At 36.4% G+C, this 23,249-nt stretch overlaps 2 protein-coding genes across 5 annotated transcripts in view; both read right to left on the minus strand.

The window, feature by feature from the left end:
• Window positions 1-1,190: 1,190 nt before the first annotated feature.
• Window positions 1,191-6,756, minus strand: LOC132119522 (transmembrane protein 51-like). Its single transcript, XM_059529561.1, has 3 exons — window positions 6,565-6,756; window positions 2,373-2,839; window positions 1,191-1,861 (listed from the first exon to the last, which is right to left on the minus strand). The coding sequence occupies exons 2-3, from the start codon at window positions 2,753-2,755 to the stop codon at window positions 1,441-1,443; spliced, it is 804 nt and encodes a 267-aa protein (XP_059385544.1). The 5' UTR covers window positions 2,756-2,839; window positions 6,565-6,756; the 3' UTR covers window positions 1,191-1,440.
• Window positions 6,757-12,478: 5,722 nt separating this feature from the next.
• The window catches only part of LOC132119523 (kazrin-like), a 146,208-nt gene continuing 135,437 nt past the window's right edge, over window positions 12,479-23,249 (minus strand). For 2 of the 4 annotated variants that reach the window (XM_059529562.1, XM_059529564.1), the window contains exons 7-10: window positions 22,652-22,822; window positions 21,042-21,222; window positions 19,024-19,157; window positions 15,732-16,598 (exon numbers count right to left, since the gene is read on the minus strand). In XM_059529562.1, coding sequence (XP_059385545.1) covers window positions 16,425-16,598; window positions 19,024-19,157; window positions 21,042-21,222; window positions 22,652-22,822 — 660 coding nt within the window. In that variant the 3' untranslated portion in view covers window positions 15,732-16,424. Of the gene's footprint in view, window positions 12,617-15,731; window positions 16,599-18,995; window positions 19,158-21,041; window positions 21,223-22,651; window positions 22,823-23,249 lie in introns of those variants that run through there. The other 2 variants (XR_009426165.1, XM_059529565.1) reach the window with 2 other exon arrangements.

Raw genomic sequence — 23,249 nt, forward strand, 5'->3', positions numbered from 1 at the left:
GAAAAGCTGTTAAAAGTTACAGCTCGAAAAGTGCAATCAAATTGGTCATTGACAGCAACTTAATGTGGTTTAGACGACTCTCAGCCACTAGGTGGCGCTACAAATCAGCACACAGTATTTCTCAATTTAAAGAACCATAAAGACAGACATAGAACAAAGATTTAAACAATTTTATTCTGTCCCAAAAATAAATAAATAAAATACAGGTATTGAATTGCATCAATTACAAAATCTTATTCCTTTTGTCAAAAGTAAATCTATAGCAAAGCCACACCTTTTACCAAGATTCTACACCCTAATGAAATTATTACACTGAATTAAAACAAATCTGTTTTGGCTAACAACATATATTTATAATTGAAAGTGTTCAATCTGCAGCATAATGTCTTGTCTGTCCCATCAAACTGCAGGTGGAATAGTAAGCCCATCTTTAAAATGCTCATTTGCACATCAGTAATTAAGTGTTGAGTTCTCCAAGAAACGAAAGTCCCCCAAGGTGCATTTTCCTTTGTTATCCAAACCCTTCTTCTTATATCACTTATTAGAATTTAATTTTAATGTAAAGTTTGTTCTACAATAACATTAAATAGTCCTATGAGTTTTGAGAATACTTTAAATTTCATTATATTTCAATAAGTTTAAATGCTGCACCCGTAAAATACAGTGAGTAATACATTTGGGAGGGAAAAAAAACAGACAAAGTTGCAAACAGAACAGACACGATGTTAAAAAACACATATTGAAAAATTTATTACATTATTAATTGGAGTGGCACTGAATAAATTAGTTGGAATTAAATCTTCTATTGAATAAATCAATTTTCCATCCCTCCATTTTATGGCCACAACAATACAATATCAAGTTCAATGTATTATATATTCAGAGTAAAAAATAAAATAATAAAGGCAGAAAAACTAGAACATTCAGATTTAAAATAATATTTTAAAATCCTTTAAATCCTTTTTGACAGTTATTTTCAAAAACAGTAACTAGAATGTGGCATTTCCGACATGTCAACCAAAGTCTGATGGGATTCTTCAGTTGCGATTTATTATTTTACAAGAATTTGTTTATTTTTTATTTTTTGCAAAGTAAATTTTTGCACAGTTCTCTGGAAGTAAACTGTGTAGTTCTTTGGAAGTTCAAAGAACCGTGTACAGAGAGATGCTGTGGCATTCATATCCTTCCTCAGAGTTTTAAATAAAAAGTACAATACACTACTCTAACCCATTCTTCAAATATAAAAAGTTCTGTTAAAAAAAACATTCAAGAAGGCTTCAGTGTTTTGTCCAAGAAGCACTGACAGCGCACATTAATTTGGCAGATTTTGAGATACATTTACAGCTCTCAGAAAAAATTTCTGTTTCCACACAGATGAATCAACATTTTTCGAAAAACCCTCAAATGCAAACACTCAACAAAATCCATTGATTGAAATCATTACACTACTTCTGTGGGTAGTTGAGGGGGCTTGTCCTCATACTGTGGTGGTGGGGTCAGCGGTTCAATGGCGTTTCCACTCCGTCCAGGGTTTTGGATATTCAAACGAATATCCTTCATGTGTAGTTTCTCAGACTTGATCCTGCGCACTCTGAGAGGTCGAAGGATGCGACTGGCTCTGCTGCTGCTGCGAGCGGGTGCCGCAGGTTGGGGTGCGGGGCCAGGAGCTGGCTGAGAGGCTTCTTGGCCATTACCTTCTCTAGGCTGCTGGCCTTCATTTTCAACGGCACCAATCAGATCCTCATACGAGGGCAGCTGGTAGCTCTGTCGCAAGTTGCTCTGCCGAACAGGGTACTGTCCACTGGTGACTGCCTCCTCATAGGTGGGGACATCATAGTTGGGTGCTGGCTCATCAGTTGATCTAATATTATATATACATAGAGAAATGATGACATGAGTTGCATGCAGGTGAACATTATATCTGGTCAATATGCTTCACCTGGATCTGACAAAACTAGGGATGCATGATATATTAGAGATATTTTTTTAGGGTTTTTTTGTTATTCATTTTAAATTTTTGTATTAATTTAGCAATAATGTGTGTGTGTGGAATCAGTAATTAATAAAAATGTTTTTAAAAGAATCTCACCAAGGCTGCATTTATTAAACCAAAATAATTTAAAAACTGTAATGTGCAATACCATTGTTTCAAATAAATGTTTTCTATTCAAATATATATATATATATATATATATATATATATTAAAAAATATATTTATTACTGTGTCTATGATGACAAAGCTTAGATTTTAGAAAACATTATAACATCATAACATATCAGTGCATCCCTATACAAAAACCTGGACATTAACCCTTTCATCCTATCGAAACACCACAGGGAGAAAGTTTAATGACTATAGAGCAGTACTCACTCCGCATCCTGATCTCTATGGACTTGATCCACATAATCAGCACCGCCTGCACCTGTAGTTTCCCGTTGTCTCATTTGCTTCCTTTGCCTCACCCTGAGACATACAGCAAGGAGCAACATGGCAATACCAGCTCCAACCAGCACAAATGCAACAGACGAGGTCTTCCCTTCATTACCGCTGTCACTTCCGATGTTCGTGTTTGTAACATTGTGAAGCGGTGTCATTTCAGAAGGGACTATACTCCACACGATCATGACAACACCGAGGGCCACCAGGCCCACCCCCAGTGCACAGAGAGCATACTGGGAGCCTGAGCTACTGCCCTCTCTATTGGCGGGTGAACGCCCGCTCCCTGAACACAGAGGCTGCCCACTGGAGCACATAGCTGTTAATGCTCCTCTTCAATACTCACGAAAATACACTCACACCTGGAAAGGGTGGTCCAAATGTGAAGGATGAGAGTAGCACTGTGACATGGGAAAAAAAAAAAAACAGACACAAATGTTAGAAACATTTAAATGATGAGGAAACACTTCCTGGAAATGACTGGGAATGGCGCCCAATTATCAGAAGAAAAGGGTTTTTTGTGTTTCAGATCATTGGAGACATTATGAAAATGCCACTCTAGAGGTCAAACAGAAGCATTTAGCATTTCATGGAAAGGATTACCATGTATGGACAAAAAAAAAAAAAAAAAAACTTGCTACGACTTTTCATAAATTTTTTTTTATTGTTTTTAAGTCATGTCAGACTCATATTTGACCTTATAATTTTTAATGCTGCTAGTTGATCTTCCGATGAAACGACTTCTCTCTATGCTAACCCTACCCGCCCCTTTCATCTGTAATGAGCTCTTACATTTTACACTGATCACAGGTCATAAAATGCAGTATTTTATATTGTTTCTTGAGGTTAGTTTATAAAGTTAGTAAAAATAATTTTCACCAAAAAGATCTTTCTTTATTTAACTAACAGCAGTATTGTTCTTGTGATTGATGGACAGACACGAGTTGCGCAGAACACACCTCCTTGTGTTAAGAGGAAATCGTGACATTACGATACTTCTGATTTCAAATCTGCCGCATTAGAGGGGTAGAAAAGAATAATTAATATTTTAAACTAGCGAGTTAGCTCCGAGTTTTGAAACTTGCAATATGTTTTTATTGTAGAGTAGCCTTTTATATGTGTAAATGAAGTACATTTTGATTCGCCAATTTATTACATCTTTAAACAAAATTACAATAATATAGGCCAATAATCTTTCTGAGAGCGTTTAGTACTATAAAAAAAAAAAAGATATTGAAAATGGTCTAAATTGAAGTACAGTGATTTTTCTTTGATACAAAGGGAAGGTGTCAATCAAAGTATTATAGTGGGAGCCATGGTTGCTTTTTAATGCTGAACGTAAAATCAGTTTGTATGCATTTTGTGCACTGTTCGTGAACCATAAAGCCTGGCAGAAAATACAGTGCAACTCATTTAGCCGGTTTATGATTCAATAAGGCTTGTGCAACAAGATGAATCCTGTCATTCTGTACACATGACAGTACAAAAATAATAATAAAAAACACAGATAAAGCATCAACTACACAACCGATGAACATATATTGATCTTCATTTTGTTGCACAAGCACTAAAAAGATTTTAGTTTTTGTCAGGATGTGATAAAAACAAATTAAAGAAACAGAAGAAATTTATTAAATTAAAATGAGGATTTCTAAACTCCTCAAATGTGAGCATCATTATTACATATTTCAATTAGTTATAAAATAAGTTAATTAAAGATGATATTTACAAACACTTCCATAATCTTTACAACATCACTGAAAAAAAACAATCACCTAAAACTGATCCAGTGCACAGAGGTTAGACTGCTGCTGTACACTAACTGTTGCCATGACAACTTAGCATTGTTCACTTGTGAATGTGGGCACTTCACTGTGCTCAAAATGAAGATGGGAAAGGGTGTCATTTTAGGTAAAAGGTACTTTAAATTCACATTAAGACCAGGCAAACAGCCTCATCTATTAGCAAAACCAAATATCCTGTAGGTGAATTCAGTTTATCCCTGCAAAATGCTCACAATTTTTTGTATATTTATACAAAATGTTCTCTTAAAACATTTCCCTGTTACAACATGTAAATACTTCTGTACTTTTGTAAGTGTGCAATGTTAGGCGGCTGTGGATATGCATGTTTTATCTTAGGGTGACATTTTGAGCGGCTTTTATGATCGTTTTACATTATATGTTCACGTAGACCACTAAAAAAGAAATCACAACTGCAGGCTTTGTGGGAGCTTTCAGAATGACTCATCTGCTTGTGGGTGTCATTTATCTGAAGGGGAAGAGTAAACGGTCAGATATGTTTTATAATGTTCACATTTCGATTTACAACAAGCGGCTTGAGGATAAAAGAAATCAAGGATTCTGTTATTCATATTTTGAGAGGCATGAGGAATGGAGATGGAAAGAGAGACACAAAGAGAGCAATTGTCTGTTTAGAAACAAAGTGAATAGTTGGAAAAAGTCTTGCATGTTTAGGGGCACTAATAAAAACAGGTTTTTCACAGAACAAGACAGCACAAGAACTGCAACATGTGCACACTAAATGTAAAAGACTGGCAGGAGGAGTCTTATTCAAATGGATTTTTAATTCATCCTCAGGAAAGAGATGCTATGAGAAAATTACTCCTCTTTTTTTGCACAATTCTCATCTTAAATGAAAGCAATATATTAACCACATGCAGATTTGGGTACGCAACACGTCTACAAAGGAGTCCAAAAGAGAAAAGAACATTAAATTCTGGTCAAAACAATAGAAACATAAATTAGGGAAATATGACAAAAGACCAGGAAGTCCTGCCCTGAAGTAAACAGACACTGAACCACAGGTCACTAAATGCCCCATGACCTTATCTGAGTTTATCTTATCTCATTCTAACAGAATACAAGGCAGAATTATTACATAATAATTCACTAAAATGAACTGCCTCCATATCAAATTATAAAACATAAAAAAATATTTTTGGAGTAACTAGGTTTGTGACCTTGAAGTGAATTACAAAGATGAGATTTAAACCAAAAACCCAAAGATGGAGAGAAATCGATGGAAACCTCAGATGGAGAAAGCAAGACATGAGGTTAGAAACCAATCTTTTAGTTTGAAAGTGACCATGAGTATTTTTATTTGTTTATTTGTTCAATTAATGAGCTATAATAGTGATGTATAATTATTTAAAGTGGTTACGAAAAAAAATTGAAACTGTTTACAGATGTATGTGGTTTTGTAAATCTTTTTGTGTTTGCATGTCTGAATTATATTAGATCGTCTTGTTTTAAATGTAAAATAAGATGAACAATATTTAAGCAGTGCAATCCACAGTTAACTTAAATACACTTACAGCTTTAACAGTGATACAGACATTATGGTTAACATGGTAACCATATCGTACCTGTAGTTACCACCAAAGTAGCATAGTACTATAGTACACACACACACACCTGATTCTGTAAGCTTCTTACACTGTTTGGACGAGATATCATTATAATTTATAATGATTCGGATTTAACAGTATGTAGTAACCTTGGAAATCTGCCGGTCACATGGTAAACCTTTACAAGGGCAACCCTAGCAGATCGTATTTCTGCCGTTTTCCAGCGTCATTGTTTACAGTACAAACCATCCTGGGAAAATTAAAGAATTTAAATATTTTCTTTTAAAGATTAAAATGACTGACCAACTGGAAATAGTCCAGTTGGGGACAATATACTATAATTTCACTTAAAAACAAACAAACAAACAAACAAACACTATGACATCTGATGTGAAGATTGAGCGACAGTTTTACAAACAAATGTGCACTAAAATACGATAAAACATGAATAAATGGTGTGAATGTCATCTTACTGACATGAAACTAATATCACGAAGAAGATTCGGACTATAGTTCACGATATTTTTAAAGTATTAGAAACAAAAAAAGAATCTTTGTAAAAGTGACGTCCAACAGACTCTCCGGTGTTACTTTCTGTGAGCGAAGTCAAACATCTTAACGATGCCGAATAACGCCAAACGTGAAAAAAAAGAAAAGAGGAAGAAAAAAAAGGTTAAACTAAAGTCTAGGGCCTAATTTATGTCCCGTGGAGATTAAACGCCCTTCGCTCCTTGTGTCATCATGACAGTAACTTACCTGAGGCAGGTGTCGCTCCCAGCCGCAGGTGAACCGAACCTCCACAGGATCCTTTCATTCAAGGGAAAAGCTGTATGAATACTCTAACTCCAGTCCCACTCGCTCTGCTTTTAAACTTTGTGTGCTTAAACGGAGACAGGAACTTTGTTCAAAATCAAGTCGAGTGCTACTCCTCATTTGTAAAGAGTTGAGTAGGACGCTTGGTCCTAATGCGAGTCGGATTTCATAGAGAAATAAAACAGCTGATCGTGGTCCTTCAAGCCGGAATTTCTTGGGAATTACCTACAGGTTTTTACAATAGCAGTTTCGATGTGTATGTATCACGCGTGTGCGTATGTGTAGGCCATGAAGTCACTAATGCTCACAAAGAATCTATTAATTCGATAAAAAAAAATCTAAACAGAATTATTGCGAAGTAGGCCTAAAAGTAGCCTATTCTTAAAATTAAAAAAAAACTTTTTTTTTTCTCTTCATTTTAATGCCATTTGATGGCAAAGCAGCCATTACTCCATTACTCTTCAGTGTCATACATGATATTATCAATATTAAAATTTTCTGTGTTGATGATATTATCAATATTAAAAGTTTCTGTGTTGTGCTGCTTAATATTTATGGAAGCATATAGGTTGCGAAATTCAATTTAAAATGCAATATGCAAAATGGCAATGCGTGATAATCGTTTAGGATCCTTTGATGAACAGAAAGTTTATAAGAACAACATTTTTTTGAAATAGAAATCTTTTGTAATATTTATGCTTTTACTGTCATGTTTGATCAATTTAATGCATCTAAGTATTATTTTTTATAATTCATTTCACAAAAAATATAAACAAAAATATTAATTTCTTAAAATCTTACTGACCCAAAACTTATGAACAGCAGTGTATAATATATATAAAAAAGAACCCAATAAACAAACATAGACCAACACTCAAATACATGTATGTATAGAGTTTTATTTTTATATACAGATTATTGTGTCAATGACACATGGAATGAATCTATAGACAAATGTTTCTCAAAAGTACAATTTCACTAATGCCACAAAATACAGTGATATAAAAATGACAAAGTGATTGCAAAATGCACCGAAACTGTCTTGAGCTGTGCATCTCCTAGTGCTGGTATACTGTGCAACTGACGTCACACTGTCTATCAATAGACAATTTGAGTCAAACCCAGCAGGAAATCTGTGATTTATGGTTGCCATTCCTGACCAAATCTTGAACAAGATCTGAAAAGAAGTTATTAATCGAATTGTGTTATCTAACCTGCTGTGTGGACCCAGTGACAGAGGCTGTTTACATAAAAGGCCAATGCTGTTGCAAACTGAGCTGCAGAACTTAGAATATGTTGTACATGTGCAGCATTGGTTTGTAGATCGATACTGCATTTTACCTTTCCATACATTCTTCTGGGAACCCTTCTTATGACAGAAAATGATTATCTGACTACTTAAATAGAGGTTTAAAGGGTTTCCAACCAGATCACGTTTTCATTTCCTTATTGTGCATGACAGTCACAATGCATTTATATACATATTCCATTGAACTAACTGAACTGCATGCATGGTAAGCCAGAGATGTTAAAAAAAAAGTTTTTTCTTTCATTCCCCTAAAGTATTTTTTATCTCTTTTGGGGGGGGAAACTCATTTCAGTTAAACTGGAGTGATCCTCATGAGACTAATCTATTATCCACACTACATTACTAAAGTGGTGGTTGCTTTTAATTTTATATGCAAATGAGGCAAATGTGAAAACACAAACATCTTAGCAGATGTCAACAGATTTATTAAAACAAAGAAAAGACTTCACTGAGGCATTCAAAAATTGTTTTCACAATATATTCACAGCACTTTTCATCATTCCAGCATTTTCTGTAACCTTAAAAAAGCACAGTGTTGTGATGACCTTAATAGAGGGAATGGGCATCTGGACATGTATTGATTTCAGCTGCATACCTGGAATCTACAGGATTCAGTCAAGTTCATCTATGTGTTATGTTAGTAACAAAATATTTGCTTTTTAATGCAGCGTCTATAAAATTTCTAATTAAGTGCTTATAGTTGTGATTTGTTGGCAATACAAAATTCTTGAAAGTGCAAATGGTCAATTCTCAAATCTCTTTTACAAATAATTGAGCTCATTTGGTCCATTTAGAGGTTAGGGGAGATTCATCCTTCCTAGATCTTCTGAGGCAAACACAAACCATTGCCCTCAGACGTTAGTGATCTCTATGCTTGAGTAACCGTGCATGGGACTGCCCTGAGTCCTCTGCAGGATCTTGATGCGATCTTCTCTTGGTGGTGATCCACAGCCGCCTTGAAAAGTCAAGTCTCTCCCAACAGTGACCAGCGGATTGAATCTCAAAGGGCTCTGTGGAATGACAGAAAGGTTACTTATCCTTTTACAAATCATTAACAATAACATGTAGACAAAGTTATGTAAACAACAAGACGGCCCATACCTTGCCAACTTTTTGCCTGGGAGAAAATCCTTCCTCAGTTTTGCGGCAATTTGAGACAGGAGAATGTGTAGGAGTCCCCTCTTTCCTGTAGTCCTGAGTCTGGTTAGTTCTGTAAGACAGAAATCTGCTCAGTCACATCCGTAAGATCAATACAGTTACTGTTATTCTGAAGAGTGATTGTTAATCACCAAATATATGAATAAAGGTAAATGAAATACTGATTTGAGTCGAAGTGTAATAGACGAGCGAACTGATATGCAGCGCTGCTGTGGACGACCGCTGCATGGTGGGATTGTATTTGTATAATGTTTTTCATATGTACTGGGAAGCCTGGCAAAATCTTACACTTGACAAACACACCAACATCATCCCAAAGTTTCTGAGTGTAGTGACATGACCGAAATAAGTGTACAGTTTCTTCAGAACTCGAACAAAAAGAGCATGTAAGATCAATGTCAGATTTAAATCTTTGTATAAACTTCTTTACAGGGTAGAACCTGTGTATGAGCTTAAAATAAATGTCTTTCACTTTGTCTGTAAAAAAGTTTTTTTTGCGGTAGAGATCAGATCACCGCGAGAGCTTTCCAATATGCGCGGATTGCGCGCCACTGAGTGATGTCTGTACTTCCCGGTCAGAGAGCACCTGTCCATCAAAAACTCACTATCCAATCAGAGTAGATCACTGTTAAGCCCGTCCCCACGAGAGGTTTGTGTCAAAACACCAAACGAAAAACTGCAAAACATAAGCGAAATCTGTGGCAATGAATTTAGAATCCACAATTAGCGATTCTTAACAAAGAATGAAGCATATTTGAAGAGCCTGTTAAATTTGTGCGACTGAGTTAATTGTTTTAATTTTCATTGTATTTTTCTTCTTTTGGAATGGCATATTTTTGATAGTTTCTGAAAAAGTTACGTTCAGTTTTATAACGTTTTGTTCATTATTATTGAAACAAATGTAATTCCATAGGATTGGCGATTGACCAATCAGAATCGAATTAGAAATATTGAATTGCTCTTTGAAATGAGTGATTATAACGACAAAGGACTAGCGCTCTAATAACTATCATTTGAAATGTAGCTTTTTAAATATACTGCTGGACTATGTACAAACCGATGTGAAAGTAGCGCATGTATTTTCTCGGATGAGCGGATTGATATACATTTTAGATTGTCATATAGCCTACTGCGGGACTATAAAATATAAACGTATGGCTCTGCTGAAATGAAGCCTCACACACCTTGCTGGGTTGAGAAGCACTTTCATTTCCTCATACAGATGACGATGGATCATGTGTTTATTGCTGGGGATGTCTAGAGCCTTGGCCATGCTGTCAGCGCTGAAGGTCGGATCTAGAACCATCACTGCGCCATGGATGCCACTGTTTTGAAGGCTATCAGCATATTCCTGCATAAAAGACAACATTAAACAGCTTGGACATTTTATCAGGTATGTTCATGACATTTATATATTGTTAAGGATGGTTTGAGTTTACAGATACTTATACTTATTGAATAATCCACATACATTGTCGTTGAAAAGTTTTTTTTTCTTTTTTCACACAACATTCTCAAAATTTTCAAACTTTTTTTATTCAACAAGGACATAATAAATTGATCAAGTAAAGAGTTTTAAATTGTTATAAAGACCTGAAAAAAGTTTGTATTGTATTGTTGTTGTAATGTCTGTTGAAAATTCAGCTTTGTCATCTCATGAATAAATTACGTTTTAAAATATAATTATTTAATAATAATGACTAATTTTACTGTATTTTTATTATTTTAATATTATACAGTTTTGATTAAGGAAAGGAGGTGACTTTGTGACCAAGTATGGTGACCCATACTCATGATTTGTGCTCTGTATTTCACCCATCCAAGTGCACACACACAGCAGTGAGTAGTGAAATACACACACCGTGAACACACACCCGGAGCAGTGTGCACCCAATGCTGCAGCGCCAAGGGAGCATTTGGGGGGTTCGGTGCCTTGCTCAAGGATCTCACCTATTGGTATTGAGTGTCGAGAGAGCGCTGGATATTCATTCACCTCACTTACAATCCCTGCCAGACCTGAGACTCGAACCCACAACCTTTGGGTTACTAGCCCGACTCTAACCATTAGGCCACTTGGCTGGCATTAGAGAATTCTTTCAAAATCATAAAAAAAATCTTACAGACCCCAAACTTTTGAATGGAAATGTACATTGTATGAACTTTTTTATTACCTTAAGATCAATGTCTCCGATCCATTTAATGACACGGTGGCTGGTCCAGACCACCGGATCCAGATCTCGATTTTCACACTGAGCACGACGTGTCTGCAAAGCCTGAAGAGACGTTATGATATTTAGTGATATTCACGTATATGAATATCAATAAAAACACATTCACATTTTATATTTTCAGAGAGTGAATAGGACAGTTTATTAAAAAAAATTCTTGCCTCTTTGTCAAAGTTGAGCATTTGCAGAAGCTGAATGGCTGACAGGATGCTGGTAACATGGAACTTGTTGGTGATGTTAAAGACGGTCTCCAGGTCTCTCCTTGTGATGGAGTTCAGTACTCTGCCGTCCACTAACTGGTTGTGGAAGACCTGTGAGTACTGGGGAAGCCCGACATCACTCAGCCAGGTCTTAGACACCCACTGATGATCCATATCAGCAGCTTTGGAAAGCCTGAGGGACACAAATGTAACACAAAACCAATGCCAATGCACTATAATATGTGTATGTGTTTTGTGTGGCTGCTCACCCTCGTCCATTCTCTGCTTCTCGGTAGTCCTCAATAGCTAGACGGAGCTTCCTGCGGTGCATGGGGCTGTTGATGCCCAAACCCAGCTCCAGGTCCTCATCTGTCAATCCCAGCAACACCTGCAACAGGAAGCAGCTCACTGTGACATCATCACATCACATCATCGCGAGGTATTCCGCTTTAACTGAGTAATCATTAACCAGATTAATGTTAGGGCTCATTGCAAGCATCTGGGATGTAAATATTTGTGTGATGTTAAGATATAGTACTAATCAGCAGCAACAAAACTGAAAATGTTATCTTAGAATGTCACTTGATCAAGGAGAGTATTATAAATAGCTTTTGAGTTAAGGTTTTGTTTTTGTGTTGTTTTGCATTTTTGCCATTAAGGCAAGACACTACAGGTGAGTAGTGAGTTTTTTTTTTACTGAAAGAAATCACCACACTTTCCCGGTGGACTAATCACAGTACATTAAGTCAATTGCTTTGTATTTTCTAAAGTGTTGCTTAAATATGCAAATGATGAATAATCTAATTAAATTAGCACTGATTTGCATAAATGCCCATAACAGGAATCTGAATGATAAGAATGGTAAGAATAGGCAAAATAATAATAATAATAATAATTTACCTTCCCACTCTTGACATTTTCTGAGCAAGCACGCATGTACATTGGCATTGCCATGACAACCTCCAGCCAGGCCTGCACAGTGACCGCCCTCCACAGAGACATGGGCTTGCTGCGTGTAAGCTCCGCCTGCTGCAGCCGCTCCAGCTGCTCCTCGCCATCTGATAGGGTGGGATGGTTCTGGCTGGAGAGGCTATCTGAGTCTGGATTGGTCAGGAGGGGCAGGAATAGGAGGGGGGCAAGTTTAAGGGGTTCAGAGGGGTTGAGAGCAAAACAAAAATGCCTTATCCATTCTGCACATGAAAGCGTTTTATTGCTGTCATGGAAAAGCACCCACCTCCATATCCTCCTGTTTCATTTCAGTATTTTCTGCTCTTAAAATGCTTCTTAAATGACTCATTGAACCAACAGACATAATAAGGCCTGTGGTCTATCCTTACACAACCCAGACACCCTCTGAAGCAAAACCACTTCCATATTTACTGCTAAACCGCTTAACCTCTTTCCCCTTCTTGTGTGATGCTAAAATGTAATTTACTTGGTTTTTATGCTAATCTACTAACTAGAACATATTTCTGCATTGTTTACTATAACACAAAAAATGCATTGCTGTCACAGTCCTTTTTGTGTTACATATTGCATTGACTACACTGTAAAAACTGTGTTTTTTTTAAATTGTTACTTAAATGACTGAAGTACATTTTATAAGAAAATACTATTTCAAAATGTAATTTTTTTTGTCATTTGTGAAACTTCTGAATGGAAATTCATTCCACAGCAATTTTTAAAACAGACTATTCAAGATTAAATTCATACAGATTTTTTTTTACTATAAAAATTATTTATAGTATATTGTAATTTATTATGTTTTAGACATTCCATTAAACCACCACACCAAAATCACCAGATTTGATGAATGCTGTATAATCCACAACTGTAGTTTCATATGTACACCAGCAGGTGGCTATAAACTCTGCTGCAGTGCTGCTTGATATTCAGTTGAATCTGTTTGAATTAGATGTACAGCTAATTATTTCGATTATTTGGTGTCTGATATAGCCCCCTACCGCCAAAAGTGTGTCCTAGCAGGTATAAACAAGATTGAAGTCACCCTGAGGGTTCAGACTGAAATCATCCTTCTCTTAAGGCTTCATCAGATTTTAATTAGCTGAAATAATTACCTCGATAAAACCCATTATCTGATGAGCATCAGGGCAGAGGACACCTATTCTGAACCTTAAGAGGAAACTAGTACTTTTCTAAGCAAAGACAGAGCCTTGACCTTGGTCGAGACATCCAAGAGCATCTGCTGACTTATAGAAAAATGGATTTTAATGGAGGCTGAAATCTGTTTACTTTTCAAGTAATAAGAAGGAAAAACCCAATCGCTCTGAATTTACTGTAGCAAAGCTCTCCAGCATCCTTCGAGCGGCTGTAAATAGAAAACTCTCATCAAGGAAACCTAACTAATATACCTTTTATGATATATAAATATATATCTTCAATAAATGTGTAACATTTTTAAGTAAACCCTTAAACTAAATGAAATAAAAATCAGTTGGTCATGAGATGATGTTTTGGGTAGAGGTGCACATGACCGTGCTCATGTTTTGGATAACGGTGTACATGATAGACTTGTTCCAGTTGACATATTCATATGAGTCATGAATGTAGTGAGTTTGGGGCATTCTCATCCACTGAGGTAAGACAATGTTAGGACATGTGTTAACACAGATGGTGGGTAATTACAAATGAAGAGTACAGCGGGGTTACCCCAAACCACGGCAACCCATGAACAAGAGGGTTAAGAGACGCACAGAGAGGGTTAACACACACACAGGGTCAAGAAAAAAAGGCACATGAATGTTGGGTTATGTGTTTTTATTTTAAAATAAGTTTTATTTTAATAGTTTTTTGTTTCTCTTTAAATCTCCAGAATGTTAAAACCTCCTCATCAAGTCTTTCAAAGATAGTCTGGTTTCATTGAAATGTCTAATCTTTAAATAAAGGCCTTTGATAAATTTAATCTGACAGAATCTACTTTACAAACAATACAACATAAACTCATTATAATGACATGAGGAATGAAGTTCATTTTAATTTAAAAGATCAAAATAAAATAAAGAAAAAATAAATAAATAAAAATCAGTGCAACCGAGATGCAAAGGACAGCTTGAAACAGAAAGAAATATGTGATATGTCAGCAAGACAATAGTCATGACATCATTGGGTTTAACATTAATGGAAAAGAATGTTATGGAAGCAGGGTGTTATGAGTTCTTACAGACATTCTATTTGAACACTCTAGAGAGCAAAAAAATATATATATTATGTATATATATATATACATATTCTTATGTTTTTTCTTTTGTACTACAAGCTGCACTATAACCTTTTGGCACTTTACTGATGTAAGGTCAGCACCTTGTTTTAAGTATAGCCCAGATTTATGAGTAAATAATCTATGTGGAAACAAACTTCCCCAATATCACTTCAAAATCTAGCCTAATTCCTCAGGTTATAAAATATGTGGTTTTTAAAATTGAAACAGTCTAATAAATAATGCTACATGTCTTTTAACAAAAAGGGGCAAAAATGATTCAAACAAAGGCCTGTTTGAGACATACCGTAACTTCAGTCCAATTCTAACTGAATTACCCCATCTTTTAGTAATCGGTCATCATAATTGAACTAAACTGCCTTAAATATAATTTATGCGGTCTTTCCAGATGATAAAGTATAGATTCTGGGAGGGTTTCATTTCACATTTGTCAAGATTAAAAAGATCCTTGGTTCAGCCTTGCAAGAAAACATGATACATAATAAAATATCCACTTTCCAATGATCATTATCCTGGTTTGGCAGATGTCTTGAGTGTAACGGAGGTAAACACACAAAATTCAACTGTTAAGGTGCGATCACATTGAACAGTCATTCGATAGGAAATGGTGTGTTCAGGAGTTTCACGTGAGGGCGAAAGCTGATCACACAAATTTAACACGTTGACCAAATGAAAGCTGCTTGGTTTGAAAGTGACTTGCATGTGAACTGTGCTTCTCGAATCGCTACACCATTGAGGATGGCTTTTGGAACTCTTTTTGCCTGTGAAATCTCACCAGATTTTTGCTAATGTGACCTCACCTTTATGCAGATGTTCCTCAGTGATTAGTTTACTGAGGTGAACAGCTAAGGCAAACATTTAGAAAACCATCTTATCTGGATGTAACTGGAAGATTGTAAATTTAAACGTGCACTCAGTAATTTTTTGTGAATGTTGCGTTGGCTGCCCTGTACAGTAGTGGTGGGGATACAGCATCACACAAAGGTAACAGATGCCAAGTAGAAATGTCATTTTCAGCCAAAAAAAAACCTGAAGTGTTTGATATTACCTAAATATATTACCCCGTGCGAGGACCTGACCCATGCACAATTAAACAGCTTTTATTAGGCTCGCATATCATGTGATCATATCATGTTAATATTTTTCTCTCATCTGTATTTAAAATGTTTTAATGAGGGAAAAAAATGACTGAATGCACCTTTAAATCTTTCAGATGGACCTCATGCTAGACAGCCTGGAGCTCTGGGTTCATGGTAAAAGCAGTCATGAAAAAGAAGCATTCCACATGAAGACATCAGCAAACACAAGGTGCACAAGAGTTGCTATTTACAAATGCTCAGCAGTAATTCAAGTTTCCAGTTTATAAAAAAAAAGAGACATATTACCACAAATAAAGCATAATAACAGCATAAACATATTCACACGCAAATGATCCCATGTATATATTTATGAATGTAAACATATGTACATATGCATACATATATAAATATAGATTTCATTTACATAGATGTTTTTAAGTGTCGTTATATACATTTTGAGGAGGCAGCAGTTCTTCCTCTTTCCTGTATTTTTCATGGAGGAAAACATTTGAAGGCACACACAAAGCATTTGCACTCATACAAAATCCAGGCGTACATTCTACACACACTCATGCTCACATAATAGCACTATCACCAGTCAGCATCCTCCTCTATATAGAAATCAGGTGTGGAAGTACCATCAAACAGGCCCGGATCCAAGGACTTGCGTTGAGATTTTCCCCGCGCAAACACTCGAGAAAGTGAGCCGAGACTCATCTTCTCCTTCTTCTTCTTACGCTTCTGGTCCTCGAGGTCCTCCATGGACTGAAGCAAGAACAAGAAAAGGCAGAAAAAGAGACAGCGAGAGAGGAAGGAGAAGAAAGAATAGAAAAGTAATGGTGGACATATGGGGGCAGGTCAGTCATGTGGTTTCATCAGGAATGTCTGCCCTCTCTCATCAGCACTGCTTCAGGGGTCCACATGCTCCAAATTGGGGTTATTTGCATTCTCTCATCCTGGATTGTGAGATTGTATTCTCACAAACATTTAACATCATAATACGTGCTACAGTTTTCCAATCACATTTTTGGTTAGCATAAGCCATTTTTGTTATTTTTTATGATTTGATCCAAAAATGCTACATTTAAGATTAAAATAAAAGCTGCTCAGGGGTGTTAACAAGATGAGACTAGCTGATGCAATCAGTTAGTTTGCTGGTCCTGGCTGGTTTAAGCTGGTCTTCCTGCGGCCAGAGCTGCTGAAATGTCGTGGCCTAATGGTTAGTGAGTCGGACTCATAATCCAAAGGTTGCGAGTTTGAGTTTCTGGCCGGCAGGAATTGTTGGTGGGGGGAGTGAATGTACAGTGATCTCTCCACCCTCAATACCATAAATGAGGTGCTCTTGAGCAAGGCACCGAACCCCCAACTGCTCCCTGGTGCATAAACTGCTCTGGGTGCGTGTTCACTGCTGTGTTCATTCAAATGAATTGCGAGCAAGGGTCAAAAAAGTTCCTAAAATCCCTCTAAAACCAGTAATTAGACCACAACAACCAATCTGGAAAACCAGTTAAGACCTGCAATCCATAGGCATTTTAAGATGTTTTTCTCTTCTAACAAATATGAAAATCCCATATTTACTATCATAACATGGATAGTGGGTCCTTGATGATGTTTGATCACCTACCATAAACCCTACCAATCCATTTTTAAGTTGTGCTTTAGCCATGACTATATTTACAATATAGCAAAGCCCCTTGTGCCTCATGATGTAAGATTAAGTATTTAAAACATTTTGATATAAAACCTATTAAAATTTTTTTTGAAAGCTATTAAAAATTATTTAAAAAGATATAATTATTGCATTAAAAATGTAAACTTAAAACACAATCAGAATTGTTGTTCTGGCTACTAACTGATTATTAAACCTAAATAGAAAATACATATAAAAAAATAATAGAAATGACGAAAAGCTCAATGAAAATTGAAAATATAATATATAAATAAACAAAAATAAAAGCAATTGTTTGCTTAAATTGCTAAAAAATGAATTTTATAAAATAGCAAAAAAAAAATTTTTTTAATTTGTATAAATATCATAATAGTTTACAAATGATGCTTAAAGGGTTAGTTCACCTAAAAATTACTCACCCTCAAGTCATCCTAGGTGTATATGACTTTCAAATGAATCCAGTCGGAATTATATTAAAAATGGTCTTTGATCTTTCAAGCTGTTTCATGGCACTCAGTGGGTGTTGCAGTGCTTCAGTCCAAAAGAAGTTAAATAAAAAGTGCCCATCCTTAAAAAAAAAAGTGTCTCACATGGCTCCGGGGGTCCTCCTAAAGCGAATTGATGCATTTTTGTTAGAAAAATAGCCATATTTAAAACGTAATAATCAGTTTAATCTAGCTTGCGCTCACTGTTCTACATGGAAGCAGCTCCGGGCGAATGACGTATGAGGTCAGATTTGTGCATGCGCCGCTCAGAAGTGACACACATGGAAACGCAGGGGCGAGATCAAAACAAAACAACGGTCACTGATTGGAAGTACAAAACAAGATTTGTAAAGAAGAATGTCAGAGGATTTCGATATAAGCCAAGAGGAGACTGGTTTTCCTTTGCTAAAGTAAGGAAACTTTGCTTCCTTTGATCCTGTTAACAAACATTGGTTTCCACGAGACTCACTGGCACCGATCTCATATGTCATCCTCCTGGCGCCGTATTTTTCTTACAAAAACACATCGATTCGCTACAGAAGGCCTTTGTTCATCCCCCCAGAGCCGTGTGAGACACTTTTTAGTAAGGATGGGCAGTTTTTACTTTTGGTATGATTCACTGCAACACCCGTAGAGGAGTATTAAACAGCTTGAAAGATCAAAGACCATTTTTAATATAACTCCGATTGGATGCATCTAAAAGAAGAAAGTCATATATACTTAGGATGACTTGAGGGTGAGTAATTTATGGGCTAATTTTAATTTTTTGGGTGAACTAACCCTTAAAGTCACAGTGGCTTCTACAAGCTAAATGTGTAAAACATATTCGGTTCAGTCTTGTGAAGCACAGCTAAATCTCCCAGGTACAAATTGTATCTTCTGATTTATCTGCATTAACTACCATCAAGACAAAACGGGCCCCTGAAGCCATGCTAATGAGCAGCGCAGGGACTGAATATTTGAGAAGAGTGAAGGTGGAGATAAAAACAAGTTGGGAAGGCTGATTACTTGGTCGGGGGTGCCAGGCAGCTCTTACATTGCAGAGGGAGTGAGTCCTGTGGCGGGGCGAGTTGATGTCGCTCGGGGTGGAAGAGCGGTCGCCGTCGGCAGCTGAGGCGTCGGAGATGACGGAGGGCTGGCGTGAGTGACAGGGGCTGATCCTCAAAGCAGCTGTGGTGGCATGAGACTGGTGTGTGAGTGGGCTAAAATACATTTGGTGTATCTGAGCATCAGGGGCGGCGCCAGAGAATTTTGAACACAGGTGCTGGGGGTGGGGGTGCTACATCACTGATGGGGTGCTGGGCAATTCAGCCCTCCAGACTCATACTTCCCACTTTCTCAGTTGTTCTCAGGAGCACACGTTTTCTTTTTTCTTTTCTTTTTTTTTTGCTACAACATGGGATTGATCAATGCATGCTGATTAACTTTTATCATAGTTTATAGTTAGGCCTATATGGAAACGAAAGTGGTTTACATTCAATCCATTCTTTTTCATCAGTAGTATTATTTGTGATTTGAATTTTGTGAACAGGAGTCCCTCTTTTGCTGTTAAAAGACTTTGCTTTCACTTTCAACTTCACGATCTTGTCACGTTTTACAATAAAAGAGAATTGTCTGTATTGCTTATATCTATACACTTTTCACTTTTTAAGACTAAAACAAAAGATGTATTCATTGTTATTTTTTAATTAAAAAGCACAACAACATTAAAACAAGATACAATGACAACCTCACTTACAAAACATTTATTAACAAAAATGAATAAGATGAGGCATGGCATAGGCCTACACCACATGCTGTATTATATAATCACTAATAAATTACAGAACTTTTAGCAAACACTGAGGAATCAAATTAAATAAAAAATAAGAGAGCCTCCATAGCATAATATGAGGTAAACAGCAAAGATAAATTTTTAAAATGAAAACAAAAAGAAAAGTACAACTAATCTCGCTGCCGGTGACAGCTTGCATGTTTTTTCCCCTGCACAAGAATACCAACATGTTCACTTTCTCTGGTTTAAGCAGCGGTCTTTTACTTTACTTTAGCGTATAAACCATTCATTGTTTCCTTAATTTTCGCGTCATTTTTTGCTGCGTGCAGCCTCGCTGCGAGTATAAACCAGGCACTACACTCAAAATTCTGCACAAAATTTCTGATGATTCACCTATGCATCAGAAATGGCAGCGCTTATGAGTTGAACTCATATTTTCATACAGTCTAGGTTGAACAACGCGGTGGTCGCGCCAGTGCAATTGCTCACAAAATTTTGTCACAGAAAAAATACGGTCACAGTCTGGAGTCCTGGAATTAAGTATAACCAAAACAAGTTATTATTATTGTTTATATCAATAATCAAATAAATATAAATAAAAGTCGCCAACTCGGTTTTGTAATATTCTTTAATTTTGTAGTCCGTATGAAAAGGTTAATTTATTTCTATTACCCTGAAGGCACGTCTATTTGGAGATGGCGAGTCAGCAACCTCATAGTTGCACCCTACACTGATTCAGAAAGCACTAGATTATTAATAAATATTTAAAATGTCTTCTTTTCCCCTGACACATTCATTATCACTTTGCAAATGCTTTGATTGCTTTATGCGCGAGCCGGATCGCGGAGTATGCTATAGCTTAATACGCCTGCCTATATATTAAAGGATGGTTTATATATTATTATATTAACACATTTAATATAATATAAATATAATATAAAATCTTTATTCGGGGTCAAGCGTTCTTAGCACAAGGAAATGCTCCATTTTTTTAATAAAATGCTATATTGACATTATAAAAATGCGACAGCTGCAAATCATGTCGTTACTGCATTGCATGAGTTATGCATGCATAAGGAGTCAAATGTTTTTATTTTTATTTTCTATTATCATCTTAATTATCAAATACAATAGGCTACAGCATGTATATAATTGTTTCCAGGAAAAAAATCTGTGGGGGTGCTATGGGGGTGCTTTTGTTTTTCTTGGGGGTGCTGAAGCACCTGCTAGCCCCTCCCTAGCGCCGCCCATGCTGAGCATGTAGTTGTGCAGGCCTGTACCTTGCCTGTCCGCGGGGTGCGAATAGTACAGGGTCTGTTGACTCTGTCTGATTGCCGCAGTGAGGGGAAGGTCTGCTTGCATCACCCACTCCTGACTGCCGTTCACCACCGGCTCCGATGGCATCGCCAGAGAATGACGCTTCGGCACATCTTTAGTGAGGGTGGCCAGAGACTGCTTTGCCTGGGGTACAAAAACAACATACACACACAAATGCTCCATATTTCAGTTATAATCACAAGAACCTTTATAAAGTTGGCTCTAAAATTCTGAGGCTACATGTTGAAGTAAAATGCTGATTTTTAAATGTAATAAAGATGTTTTTAATCACAAATGAGGACATGACAGTAAAGTTTATAATGTTAAAAAAGATTTCTGTTTTAAATTTGTCAAAGAATCCTGAAAGAAAATCCATAATTTCCACAAATCATTAAGTAGCACAACTGTTTTTTAATATTGTTTTCTACATATTATCTTGTGACACTGAAGACTGGAGTAACGACTGCTAAAAAATTGTCATCACTTTGCCATCAAAGAATTAAACTACTTTTTAAAATATATTCAAATAGAGAACAGGTATTTCAAATCTTTACTGATGTTTCACAATATTAGTGTTTTTACTGTATTTTTTAAATACATTAAAAACAACACTATTATATTTCACTATGCACTGTATTATATTTCACTCTCTATATTTATATTCTATCTACTTGTTTTATTTATTATATTTATTAAAAACTTGACACTCTAACACTAGAACTCTATTCTATTTCTATTCTAATTACTGTTCTTTTTATTTATTAAAAACCTTGACCCTCTAACAGATGCACTCTCTATTCTATTCTACTTGTTTTATTTTATTTATAAAAAAACATTATCTTCTAACACTAGCACTCTATTCTATTTCTATTCTACCTACTTTTGTTGATTGTTTCTATTGTCCTCACTTGTAAGTCATTTAGGATAAAAGCGTCTGCTAATTGTAAATGTAAGTATAATTATTTCTTTATATTATAACAATTAATATTATAACAACAGAAAAGTTTTATGATCATGTCCAGCTTTAAGTTAAAAAAATGTTTTACCATATCTCAGTGTCTTGATGTTTAAGCTTATAAAAACATCTAACCCCTCAGATCGCTTGGGGTGAAAAACAAACGGATTTCAAACTCTCAGTGGGAGTCAAATCAATAGTATGCTTGAGATAGAGTGTGTGTGTATGTGTGTGTTTGTACTGGTGGGGCACACGGGCACAACAGATTATGCAAAAGTAGTGAGTAATGATGCTATTACTGCACTGTTGACAGCCATTTGCCTCTTCATGGGGACTTTTGTGTGACTGCATGAGTCCATATGCTTGTTTACAAATCATACTGCCAATCCAGCAAATGTAAAATTGCATAATGCAGTTGGGGATCCATGATCCATCTATGGATCTTAACTGATGAATTTTGAATCTGATATATCTGCAGTCTGAGCCACTGAGACGTAATTTAAGAGCCTCAAATGATAAGAGATGCAAACCATCAATAGAGAATGAGTTAAGACTAGATAAGAGGTGTTTGTGGGAAGTGGAAGTGTATGTCTGCGAGAGATAGAGATGATATCTCACCATGGTGAGCTCTGCCTCCAGCTCTTTGATTCTGTTGTCCTTCATGTCTATCTGGGAGCGCAGGACGTTGGCTTGTTCTGTGGCCTCTTTGGTCTGCCGGCGCAGGTCCCATTTCTCTCTCTCCAGCATGTCCTTCTCTTTAGCCAGAGACTTTACCGCGTCCTCGCTCTCCTGTAGGACAGCACACAGTCAGCATCAGTTGGTTACATGTTAAACAACATTCATACATGCTCAAGGAACTGTACGTAGATAAGTGGATCTGTCAACATATTGCTGACTGTATCGATCCCTAATGTTGTTTACCTACAGTATATCTTTTCACCAGTGTTGGGGAGTAACTAGTTACATGTAACGGCGTTACGTAATTTAATTACAAAATTATTGTAACTGTAATTAGTTACAGTTACTACGAAAAAATGAGTAATTAAATTACAGTTACTTATGAAATTTTTAACGATTACAAAGGGGATTACATTTGAATGTTTACACGCATCCACATACAGATTTAACTGATTTATTTCCCAAATTGCACTGACTATTCTGAGACATACCGCCCTAATCATTTCCGGGATGCGGAAATACAGTCTGGTTCATAGAA

The sequence above is a fragment of the Carassius carassius genome, chromosome 38 (assembly GCF_963082965.1).
Source record: "Carassius carassius chromosome 38, fCarCar2.1, whole genome shotgun sequence".
Classification (NCBI taxonomy): Eukaryota; Metazoa; Chordata; class Actinopteri; order Cypriniformes; family Cyprinidae; genus Carassius; species Carassius carassius.

Bases quoted from the DNA above. Each gene is read 5' to 3' on its own strand.
- LOC132119522 (XM_059529561.1), bottom strand. From the start codon at position 2,755: ATGTGCTCCAGTGGGCAGCCTCTGTGTTCAGGGAGCGGGCGTTCACCC. The intron at 1,862-2,372 runs GTGAGTACTGCT...ATATAATATTAG, and splicing joins CATAGAGATCAGGATGCGGA to ATCAACTGATGAGCCAGCAC.